This window comes from Mixophyes fleayi, chromosome 12 (genome assembly GCF_038048845.1).
Source record: "Mixophyes fleayi isolate aMixFle1 chromosome 12, aMixFle1.hap1, whole genome shotgun sequence".
NCBI lineage: Eukaryota > Metazoa > Chordata > Amphibia > Anura > Limnodynastidae > Mixophyes > Mixophyes fleayi.
Window position 1 is genome coordinate 29,280,002 of NC_134413.1, and position 13,206 is coordinate 29,293,207.

At 40.5% G+C, this 13,206-nt stretch overlaps 1 protein-coding gene across 5 annotated transcripts in view; it reads right to left on the reverse strand.

The window, feature by feature from the left end:
• The window catches only part of DPF3 (double PHD fingers 3), a 255,030-nt gene extending 241,831 nt beyond the window's left edge, over window positions 1-13,199 (reverse strand). For all 5 annotated transcript variants that reach the window (XR_012680234.1, XM_075192794.1, XM_075192798.1 and 2 more), the window contains exons 1-2: window positions 13,076-13,199; window positions 12,881-12,973 (exon numbers count right to left, since the gene is read on the reverse strand). Coding sequence is in view for 4 of the 5 variants with exons in the window: in XM_075192794.1 (XP_075048895.1) it covers window positions 12,881-12,921 (41 nt within the window). In the remaining variant the exon portion in view is untranslated. The remainder of the gene's footprint in view (window positions 1-12,880; window positions 12,974-13,075) is intronic.
• Window positions 13,200-13,206: the final 7 nt, after the last annotated feature.

The following is a 13,206-nucleotide window of genomic DNA, read 5'->3' on the forward strand; positions in this document are numbered from 1 at the left end:
GTGTCCTCATTATCGGAAGTCCTAAGATGATTTGTACCTGAAGATGGAAGTGTGCTCAGAGAAAAGAATTTACAGTTGAACGAAGAGGAAACATTTTACTATGTAGCATAAAAATCGACCTCCTATTTTGTGTGTTTGTATTGAATAGGGGCGAATGGAAACCCGACAAATGGAGACCCTCCAAAATAACCCCTTCCACGAGGTACAAAACGCATCCAACCCTCTCATCACGTCATTAGGGCCCAAGAAGATAGACGGGCTCTGTGAGGGTGGTCTACTCAGAGTCAGTAAGGTTGTCGGGAGTGTCCGGGACCATAGTCAAGTATGCCCCTAACATCCCACCACTGCCAATCACCACCCATAACACTTCACACATGCACATTCCACAACATTTCTTGCCTTTATACATAAATTTGTCCCCTGTGGATTGTGTGCAGTTTGTCTGTGTGTCTTTTCTCTTGTCTATCACACACTACCCCGCCCAATCTGTCCATCTATTTTGCCCCCATCTTGTTTAGCTTTGTCAATCTTGTCAAACTTTGTGCCATCCTAGGCTTGATCATTCAGTGGCTGCCCAGCTGTTATAGAACTACAAGTTTCAGGATATCCTGTCAGCTAGATTACGCACAGTGGACTACCAACAATGGCTGCCACCTGTATTACCCCGGGTTGTGAACTGCTCTCATGTCTTAAATAGACTAATACAGTCTATTCCTGGAGCACTATTTAATAAGATCATCGCTAAGTGTACCCTTCAGAATAAGGATGATTGCAGACAAATTATATATAAGAGACATTCAAAAATCCGGTTATATCTAATAAACAGGACATGCAGCCCCCACTTCCCACTTTCTTAAGAGAGCACTGTGCAATGATGTAACTGTATAGCACTATGAATTGAAAGGACAGCGCTGGTATATTCAAGACGTGGTTCCTGCAGTCAGCTAGAAGATGGGACAGAGATCAGCTGTATGAGGTTGTCTAGTGCTACAGAACTATAAGTCCCAGCATGTTTTGTTGTCTTTTAGCTGAGAGGGAAAGCCAGAAGTGGCAAGATTTTGTATCACTGTACAACACTGCAGCTCTGAAAGACCGCATTGGTGTATTCAAAAGGCGCTCCAGGTCATCTGCGGCGAGTCTCTCTTGGTAAGCCACTGTCCATATTTGAGAAGTCTTTCATAATCATCAGAGGAAAAAGCTAGCTGAGGTGAGTGCATACAAAACGGAGATCCATTTGTGACAGACCTGTTCCAGCCCATCTTGGAAGTCATTCTATAATTGTCCCTATGTAAATTTATTTTCTCGCTCTATGAATCCTGAAAAATAGAGCACCCAACACTCATATGGCTGGTTTGTGAAAGCAGGACCAAGCTGAGTAACTCTGCAGGAGTGCGGCAGACTTACACAAATCCTCTCTGCCTCAGAATAACAAGATAATGCTCTTCCTCCTGAAACCACTATTGTTACCTATAACTATTCCCCTCACAAAGCAATTTCCAGTATAGAGAAAATGGGGCAGTTGCTCTGGATTGGATGGCTGTGGAGTCCACTAAAGGTAGGATGTCACATCTGTTTTGAACACCTGTGCCTGGGGTATACGATTTTAAAGAAGCTATATACAGATAAAGTTGGACTTATAGGGGATGGGGGCATCATCAGCAGCAGCAGCATTTATTTATACAGCACCACCAATTCAGCAGCGCTGTACAGAGTATAATTGTCATTCACATCAGTTCCTACCCCACTGGAGCTTACAGTCTGAATTTCCAAAAACACAAACACAGTCTAGTGTTAATTTTGTCAGCTGCCAATCAACCTACCAGTATGTTTTTTTTGAAGTGTAGGAGGACACCAGAACACCCTGAGAAAACCCACGCAAACACAGGAGAACATACAAACTCCACACAGATAAGGCCATGGTCCGGAACCAAACCAGTACTGTGAGGCAGACGTGCTAACCACTGAGCCACCGAGTTGTTATACTGTTAAAGGGAGGGATATTTATTTAAACCCATTCCAAACCCCAGGACTCTACTTTCAAAATCAGAATTATATGGAATCCTATTGCTACACAGGCTCCAGTCCTCCAATATACAGATGAATGAAGATCCTATTAGTGCTTTATCCAGAATGATCCCTCTTGATACATTCCAGGGTGTCAAAAAGCGAAAGTTCACACAAGACAACTTGCTCTTATGCCAGAAAGCTATTACCAAAGGCAAAAAAATGCAAAAATATTAACTTTTCTCCTACATATTTTAGGAATAAACACATTAGGCCCATATTCTACCAAAACTGTAAAGGAAACAAATAATGCCTGGGCCACACTGCACAAAGGTCAACACTTGAAATCATTTACGACGAAACAACCGACGGTTAGCGAGATGGGCATAGGATGGCTTCCTCCCATAAAAGCAGCAAATCTGAAATATTGTAGTTAATTATTGACTAGCCACATACAGTTATAAAGAACACAGTAGCTTCCTGCTTGCAAACGGTTTCACTTCCAGACAATAACAGTAAGTCAAAGGTGAACATCTCTTGGGAACAAGACAACAGCATGCGGGAATAATACAAATTGCAGGTTAAAAAAAAAAGAACAACAACAACATAAAGAGAGAGTAAGCTTTTATTTAATGAAACCCATATATAAAGGCGCTTACTGGTTACCCAGTTTTCACAACCAGCAGAGCATCTTAGACCAATCCCTGCTTATATATGTAACAGCTCTAACTGGAATTAATGTAATCACATTGATCTACTGACTGTAAAACCTATATGGTGCTGTACATCTGAATTTGCACTGCCCCTCCTTGTATAAGCCTGACCACCATAGGTGCATACCCCTTTCCATGTGCATCTTCTCTGGTATTTTCTGGGAAGTCATAAGAAATCAGAAAAACAGGGCATGAATGTTTCTACACACGTTATCCGGAACAGTAAAAGGTCATTACACAGTACTTCCAAATATCACGTTAGTTCTTTCCACTCCGCGGTTGTACCTGTCCCGTTTTTCTCCTACAATACTGTTCCTTTCAACCTATTTTAATGAAGTTTAATTCATGAAAGTAAGGGCATATTGTGGTTTCCTTTATTCATTTGTCAAACATATACATTTTGTGTAATGGAACTCATTGGAATACTTGCGTCTACTTACAACTTGAATTGTTTTAGGCTTTTTCCTGGTTAAAATCAGGACATACACAAGCTTTTTGGTGGGCTTCCTGTAGGTCTGCAAAGCCCAGAAGTGTCCTGTAAAGTCCGACATACCTTCAGTCTCCACGTCTTCCACCACATTTAAGTATCTTGTTCCCTAAAAAGAATTCTCATTTTTGCAGATCTGGTATATTTTGAAGCTTAGATGTTAGCTACAATGATAATCAGAAAACACACGATTTGCACATACAATTGGCCACCATCTTTACACACAAAATGATGTGTTGTACTGTATATCAATGCATTGGTGACATATTGGCATTTGTGGGTCTGATGTGCAGTGGGTCTGCGAGGTCCATAATAATCTCTCACACGAGCTGACTGTAGACATATGGCTTAAACACTGGGAGCCAGACATGGCTTGTTACTAAAAGTAATGAAGATGGCAAGTACACCACTATAATAAGGCATTTCAGGTTTCTTAGAGATACTGCTTTTAAAAAGTTTCAATAGGGTAAACGGTGACTCACAGGTAAACTCAAAAGAATGTAAAAAAAAGCAGCCAAACAAAATGTTTAATGTTACACTACCAAAGTGTTGTAAAGAGTTGTTTTGATTAAAAACATCAAAACCCAATGAGTATTTTAGCACATTTGTGTTACCCAGAATATGTAACTGCTGCGGAAACGTGAAATGCTATGACATGTTCTCATTCAACCATGCTATGTAGTGAAGTGCTTGGTTATTAAGCATAATTTGCCTAGGGCTGAAATGCCTATTGAACTCTGTCAGGTTTATGTCCAGTTGTGTGCTACGTGCGCATTTCAGAAACCTGGTCAACTACAGAGCAATAACATCCAACTACTGAAACTTTCTGTGTGCGCACTGTGCCATGTTAAGGGTTTGGATGTTATATGCTTCAAGCCTGAAGGATGGAGGGGAGCACAAGCAACACCTTTTTCAGTTATCTTTGCTGTCCCCCAAGTCACCACACAGCTGCTTGTCGGGTGTAATGACAAGAATCATTGCAATTAGTAAAGATGCATGCAGTAGGCCTGCAGTTTTTATTATGTAAGCATGCATTGCAGCCATGAAATTCACTGTCACCACCAGCGAGGGGCCTATATACCCATGGCTTCCTCTTTCTTCTCTGCCGATTTCCCTGTGGCTTTTTAGTTCCTGACAGAAAAAATTTGCTGGTCCTCCTGCTCACACCACCCCTCCTCCCCCATTTACAGGTCCTTAAAATTTTAAAGCATTTGGCATCAGAGCCCCTGGAAAAATGGAGGGATGTAGCAGCCCCCAGGGCTCTGGTTGGGGGGTGGGGGGTAGCCCCTGCCCTAACAGCGCAGCTTTAATTGTTCCTGTGGCTAAATTCCAAACAAAACAATAATTTAAATGAAGAAGCCAAGCTGAGGAAAGGAGAGGAAACCCACAAGCCAAGTTTGGTGATCATGTTACAGAGGGAGCCGTTTCACTTCTCCACAGTAAAAGGCCTCTCAAGTTCCCATGGGACTACTTTCTGTCCTTTTGCTACAACAACACAAACAACACACTTATGTGCTACTCGCTTTTTCCCATGCTACATTGATATATTTTTTTTTAAAGAGCTGATAGCATTGTCTTGCAGTTCAAGGTATTTATTTCTGGGAACGGGGAGTATCATTGCTTACTTCCAGCCCACCGAAAGTGCAAGTTGAAAAGCCCTATTCATCCAACAAGACGTGTATGAAACAAAACCCAGACTGCTCTAGAATGTGCAGGGTATTTTAATTCAACAGCTGTGTGTTCCCCTTACGGAGCACTTATTACTACCAGACACGAGGGCCCAGAGCTTTCACCGTGACTTTACAAGAACTTAGGGTGACACAGAGATTAACAGACATGGAGAAAAACAGCTTGACAAAACCGTCATTAAAGCAGACCTGTCACTAGGTTCTCTGATGTTATTTTCTTTCTTTATTGCATAGTGCCTTGTGCTTTTGCCAAAGAGAGATCTTTTATTTTTTTTTAATCAGCACTCATCTATGATCTTGTTCCAGCCCCGATAGGTATAAAAGAAGCTAGCCCAGGAGTGAGCATACAGCCGTCTGAAAGCACAGCTCGAAAGTAGAGAGCTAGCTTCTGGGCTGGCTCTTAACCTGCAATCCACTGATTCTAATGTCAATCTACCCACTCGCATTTTTACTAGCGTTTAGGTGCATTGCTTTTCTCCAAGGACATTGTACATTCAGGGCATTCACCGTAGGTTAAACACATTGGGGGTTCCTACAGTTTTCCACCAATTCTAGTAAAAACACATAACAGGTGCCTGTCCTTAATATTTAGAAAATTGCTTTGTAATTACTGTGCATTCCAACATACCCGGGTTTACGTTTTCTGACGCCCTAGAGCACTTTTGGTGTCATCCATTACCATACCTCCTCCTCGGTCCCAACTCCACTGCAATCCATTTCCATAAAAGAATTACATGGAAAGAATTTATCCCAAATTGAGCATATGGTCACTGGTTTACGGTTTATAATGTGTACATATTTTATTACGTACATATTTATTATGCACAAAGTAAAAAAAAACAGAGAAATCATGTACAACATGAGCAGAGTGCTACCTCTGCAGCCTAAGGTCCATAGCTTTTCCAAAAATCCAGGCCTGAATTCCATTACAGTATATGAGTCATCAGTAGAGTGCATCTATTGTGTATATTTTAGGGGAATATGTGCACCATCTAGTGGACAGATAAAAAAAAAATACAAAAAATGCCTATATACTCTCCTTTGACAGAGAAAATAACAGACATGGAGAAAATCAGCATGAAACAAAACCTGTGACTAGGTCCTATGATTTTATTGCTTGCTTTATTACATATCACTTTGTGTCCTTCTAAGGAGAAATCTTTTTTAATCAGCACTCTATGCTTTTGTTGAAGGAGAGTCAGACTGTCACGTAAAGAGCTAGCTTCTTGGCTGGCTCACTCTGTACCTTGCAGCTCTTTTGCTGCGCGGGCTAGGGAAAGCCTTCCCAGGAGAGAGCATAGCACCTATACACTGCTTTAAATTGATGTTATGACAACTAAGGACTGAACAGACAAAGTTTATATGTAAAGGTTGAAAATTATAGTGTATTGTATTTAAAGGAGACTCACCAGTCTTTATTTAACTGTAAGGAAGGACAGAAGATCAAAGTTATCTTGGCAAAAAATGATACTCGGCTTCCATTAATTAATATCACAGTTTCATTTATATAGTAGTGCCACTAATTTGTCCAGCATTTTCAAGACAACTGAATGGTGGTATGAAACTGAAGCATTCGGAGGAAACGCATACAAACATGGAGAGACAAACTCCATACAAATAATGGCTTGGTTGGAATCAAACCATTGTCCCCTGCTCTGTGAGGTAGCAATGCTAACCACTGTGCTGCCGCTGTATAAATTAACGTGTATGTATATATGTTTATTTATTTCAAGTCAACGATACACAAACAATACTACAGCTAAAAGGCTAAACAGACCACAAGTCTGATCAAATAAATCACCAATACAAGACAAGGGTTACTTTATGGATTAATACACAAACAGCTTTATCCACAGGAGATCATAAATGTCAAATGATAAACAACCATTGAACCCGATATCGCATTAGTGTGTACGCGCCAACGAAGAACGATTATCGTTTCAAAGCACATCGTATCATCATCATCATCAACATTTATTTATTTAGCGCCAGCAGATTCCGTAGCGCTTTACAATTGGGAACAAACATTAATAAGACTATACTGGGTAATGCATACAGACAGAGAGGTAAGAGAACCCTGCTCGCAAGCTTACAATCTATCGTATCGTTTCATTTCATTTTTAAGCCGGACTAAAAATGTCATTCAACGATGGAACGATGTCATTCCAGTTCTGCAGTGTGTACACACACACGACCAGCAGTGTCCATAGATCTCTATGTAGTGTACAGAGTCACAATCTTTTCAGCGGATGGTTATGACAGATGAAGAGCACAGATCTGAAGGTAAATCGTGTAAAACCTGTATAGTGTGTACACATGAATCGGCATGCTCTTCGGGACTATTTTGTTTCTGTTGTTAGTAAAATCATTAAACATGTCGCATCGGGAAAAATTTTCTTTAGTGTGTACCGAGTCTTAGAGGCAACAGATCCCGACTTTTTTCAACTTTAGCTCTAATTGATGAATTAGCATGCTGATCGGGACTTTTTTATTTCTTTAATTCTTTTAATCGTTGGTAAAATCATTAAGGATTATTTTGTATAGTGTATACCCAGCCTTAGGCTAGGTACACACTAAAGAATTTTCCGACCAACGTGTTATCTCAAACGACTGAACCTACCTACGATTGAAAGTCAAATCAGTCTGACGATTCATGCATACACACTGACACGATTTACCTTCAGATCTGTTCGTCTGGTCCTTCATCTGGTCCTCTTGTCTTCAGAGAATGACAGGACAATATTCATTCATGTCACATTGTCACACTGTTTAAAACCGCCTTGTTATAGCAATCCATATGTCCTAACGAATTTAGTTAGCTTCTGTGACTCTGAAACGAAACATTCTGTCTCAGATTGAACAAATGAATCATTTCTTCTACAGCACTCTCTACATTTATTCACTGGGACATTCGTCGATAGAATCAGCTGAAAAGAACATGACTCTGTATACTCTATGGAGATCATGAGCATGAAGGCATACACACTACATGATCGGTCGCTGATTGGTCAAAAAATATTAAACAGTACGACCAACCAAATGAAACGATGATCGGCACTTTGGGACGACTTTAGATCATCGTGTCACTATACACACTCACACGATATCTGAACCAAATGGTCGAATGACGGTTGATTGGGGGTTTTTCCTGCAATCATCAGGCCAGTATGTACCCAGCCTTATGCTGCATTGCTTTTGCATGCCATGCAATTTTTTTGGGTTATTTGCATTCATGCAGTTTTCTGCTTATCTGTACCCATTGTTCTTATCTGCACGCACTTATGTAATTTTGTTATATGTTCTAACCACCTGTGTGTGCTGCTGAGGAAGCCTTGTGGAACCTTATAGAAGATAATAATAATAGATGTGGACGCATACCGACATATGGGCTGCTGCAGAGATATGCATTGAGGTTGCTGACCTCCAGCAGTACTTTCTAGCTACTTCTTATTGGCTGTTTGCATGTTCACCTCTCTAGCTGATAACACTTCATGCATTAGCTTTGCGGTTATATTTTGTCAAGTTGCGGCAGTCTATGCACATTTACTTCATTTTAATTTCCACTTGGACTACTGCAGTAAGGAAGATTTTAATTTATCTTCTCATTCTCTGTTTTCACTTGTGATTTATCTTGCTGAATTTACACACACAGCATCTTTCCTCTGTATGTGTTCATGTTTCATATAGGGTCATTTGCCTTTTGCCTTGGTCATCTACTTATAGTAGCGGGTGCAGCAGCAACGACCCAGGCACAAAAAATGTCTCTCCAGATCAGTCTCTTTGAGATGCTAGGCACAGAGACAGTGGTGATAAGCTAGTTCAGGCTACAAACTCACGTAACCCTGGAAACTGCAGATTGTGTGGAGTGGCCTTGAGCCTCCGATAAGCATCCACACAGCAATACCACCACTGACTAAATGTTGGCTGTATTACATTTCTATGCGTCTGGGTCTTTCCAAACCACAGTAGCTGTTTCCGCAGGAATGTTTCATAACGTGCTTCTAATCAGGAACTGAAGAAGGTCATGCACTCATTCCCACCAGGCATTAAGCAATTTATTAGTTTGCCATTGGATGAAGACTACCTCTTGTCAAAGAAAACAACAAGAACCTTGTCATCAGTAGTCCTAGCACATGGAAGCACCTATGAGGGAAATATGTAGCAAATGTTATCTATCGATTTAGCTCTGCAAGCTGTGCAAAAGCTTCATGCACTATCAAATAATGTATGCTTTTGCAAAGGAACACTTTTTTTTTTTTTAAACATCAGTTAGACTGAAACCAAATTAAATGAGAAGGTTGGATGCATTGGTGGACAGGAATACAGGAGAAGTGAGCTTAGATTCTTGAAAACAAAAAATGTCCTGCATCTCTGCTTTGTAGCTGTGCTGTGAGTAACCTATCGATGCCAATGCCACCTAAGTCTTCAAGTTTTTTTGAGTATCAATGCAAGCCATGGCTGCCAGCTCCAGATGACTCAGCTGCAGTCTTCGCCACCTAATGGTCCACCTGGCATTGTACTGATATTCTTCTGGCTCACCCTTAAGCTTTTGTAATCTTGCCAATGCTTCTTTATGTACCCCAGGGACTGGATTGTTGAAGCCACTGCATTCATTTTGGTTGCGATTTGCTGCCAGATTGACAGCTGCAGACATCGGCCTGCTGCCCCTCTGCAGCATATCAACCACACTGAAATTGAAATTGTGCTGTGTTTTATTTTATATGTTTACTGGCTGCTTAGGCTGGATTCCATCATCATCAACATCTTGGTCTCCATCTTGAATGCCAGAATAATCTGGCAAGGATTTCAGTTCCTTGACTGCAGCCAATTTATAGGAGGAAATCACCTTTTTCCAAAGTTTTTCTTTAAATTTGGAATGGAGACAGTCTCAGCTGGGAAAAGTACATAAAAACATTTTGAGATAATTCGCAAGCTGGTCTACCTTGTTTGTTGAGGCAGTTTGCGGCTCGTCTGCGTAATGACGTCATCAATTTCTCCCGTCATGGCATGTGTGATGATGTCTCATCCAATCGCTTGGCTAGTAGTCCTGTCACCAACCAACCAAACAATGCAGAATGGCTACCCTCTGATAGGTCAGAACGTGAGAAAGATGCTTTGATAGGTTAGTTGTGGCTAGATCTCACTAGCCACAATAAAACCTCACTATATCAATGAGGTTCATTGATACATTTGTCAATGAAGATAATCTATACATTGTATCACCAAACCTCATTGATGCAGTGAGGGAGGGCACATTTTTTTGTTGTGCAGGTTGTGTCTCTGTTCATTCCCCCGCATTAAAGGAAGCCATGCCAGACTATGAGTGCTGGTACTTGGATCACATTTGGAGGAGGGGTGGAGCCTTCAGTTTTTTACATTAAAATTTTTTAAATATTGCAAAGGTGATGATCAGCAACACGGTTCTTTGCACCAGGAGTGGAGCACTCGCAAGATACAGACATATCAGCAAGCTGTGTCCACCACCAATTATATCACAATTACAGTTCTACTTTATTTTGTTTTGAGTATAGCTGTGTTGCATATAAGTTATAAGTACGGTATATAAATTAATATTACAAATGGCACCACTCAGCTCCAAATAAGGAGCACTGTGGCTCTATAATTTAATTAAACACTAGGGGTGGTGTCAAATAGCAGGAATTTAATGCTGCAAATTTACAGCCCCACAAAGAAAAACTATTGATCACTCTCACAGTGACACATTATAGCCACCGACAAACACTTTACCTTTCACAGGTGAATTCTTCAGGTCTGAAAATGCTGCATGTTACCTCTTTATGGCTGAAGTATTTGTAGGACAGGAAAAAGCATTTATGCGGACTAAAATGTGTCACTACAAGAGGAATTCAAAGCTCCACAACACAAGGGGCCTAATTCATTAAGGAAAGGAAAGCAAAAAAAGTAGTACATTTGCTCCTGGACAAAACATGTTACAATACAAAGGGTGCAAATTAGTTTATTATTTTGCACGCAACTAAAATATTGGCACCATAGCACACAAATACTTGATAGCTTTATTTTTACACTGAAATTAAAATTGATCTAGGACATGCTCTTCCCCAACTATAAATCTTTCCCCGTATTTTAAATTGACCTCCCCCTCCAATGCAACATGGTTTTGCCAAGGTACAATGTTACTCCTTTTGTTTTTTTGCTTTCCTTTCCTTAATGAATCAGGCCCCAATGTGTTCCAGCTCAACTCTAAATCTGAGTATTAAAATAAAGCTGTTTAGTATTTGTGTGCTATATGCAAAAGCTTTTTCACCCTTTGCATGGTTTTCCAGGTGCAAATTTGCACCCTTATTAAGCCCATATTGTACATTGACATGTACGGCAGTAAAGCCAACTGAAAGGTCAGATATAGGCCAGGCCAAACTGTAGCTCTCTAGGTATTGAAAAACTACGTCCCAGCATAATTCACGTCTATAAAATAAGCGCCTACATTTGTGGGTTTTCAATTACTTCAGAAAATGTGGGAGGTGGAAACAGTAAAAATATCACTATAAAAGTCCAACCAACTTCTACTTTAGGACCACCCCTACATTCATTTTAATTTAGTTATTTGTTCCTAATCACATCGTGATTATCTTTATTACATGTCATTTTTGTGTGTTTGAAAGTTTTTATGACATTGGTCAAAGTGCACCTGCAAAAGTACAACTGAAAATCAATAAAAGTATAGTACAAGGCCCAATCTCTACCACCTCAAAAGACATTAAAAATCAAGTATTTTTGCAGGGAGAAGGGTCTTTATGTCCAAATAATGTGGGGAACACTGACTACATGCACCTTCTCATTTAAATAATATTGCAAAAGGAAATATTATTTTTATAATTAAGTGCAAAACTAGACGCTCTTAGCAAAGAACTTCCCCTATCTTCCCAGCTCCTCACGGCAAATGGTGCCATCTTGGCCTGAAAATCCATGTGCTTACAAATACAATGTAACGTTGCGCATACAGAAGTGTGTGACATTAGAAAAACACATTTACACTGCACGTATATAGAGGATCCTTTCTGTTTATAAGCCAGTTTTTCATTCTTGCGAATATAATGCAATGAAACCACATAAAGTCTGTCAATATAAGAAATGTCTCTAAACAATTTAGTTCAGTTTTAATAACCATAATGTAAAATTTGCAAGTTCAAAATTTTTCTGTACTCTTATATTCATAACGCCCAACATTTGGGAATCCGGCAAAGGGACAGGGGTGTGGCCACGTCACAATGGGTGTAGCTAGCGCTTTGAAGTGGTAGGCTGCTGTGTGAGATATATGAAACTAGCAGGCGTGGATCTTAGGATGCTTTTATCCTTGTCACAGAAGTCCTTGACCACAACCTACCCCACATATCATATGTATAAAGAAAGATGTACAAGTTTAAAATGAACATTGTGGTTTTTATGCTCGCAGGAGAAAATAAATGTGGTAAAATGATTAGACAAGGGCAGTCTGCAGCCCTCAGACCAATGATAGCAGGGCCGTAACTAGGGCTGTGCGACAGGGGCGACCGCCCAGGGCGCAACGCTGAAGGGGGGCGCAATTTAGGACTATTTTAGGTAAAAAAAAATTAAAATTGAGGGCTAGCGGGGCAGCATTTGTCTTTCTCGCTCCAGGCGCTAGAATTCTGAGTTACGGCTCTGAATGATAGACAACCTGATACACTTCTGGGGCTGCATGGGTGCGTCAATAGAGACACACATTGCTCTGAACCTCAATAATAAGTTAAAACAATAAATGTAATCACTGAGAGAGACACCTATCTGTAACAACACATCATCAGGCATTTAAAACAAGTGTTACACGCTTATAACAAAGAAATCTGACAATACAGCAGGAAGGAGCTGGAGCCAGAGCAGGTGAAGGCTAGAGAGCCATCTGAGACCCAGAACTATGAGGCCTTTCCACACATCCAGACCTGAAAACTACATTCAATCAACAACTTTAAACAATGAAAAGTATCACTTACAGGGACGATGTCTCCCTCATTTGGGTCGAGTGCTCCTTCATTTCCCAATACCCTGCTGTGTGCACGTTTTCCCTCCAGCAAAGTTTCTATTTTCTAAATATAAAACAAAAAAATAACTGTTAGATTAAGCTCATTCTGCTGCAGACAATGTCTCTTCTGTGAGGAGGTGAAACGACAATAACCAGCAGTAATTACCAATAGCTTACGGTGAGATTCGTTGTGTACTTCACACCTGACCTGCTCAGCACCTCACGTGAAGGTAGTTTCTCCTGTCACCACTAGATGTCAGCAGCTGTAATAAAGGGAAGTGGGGCCTGTCTCCTGCT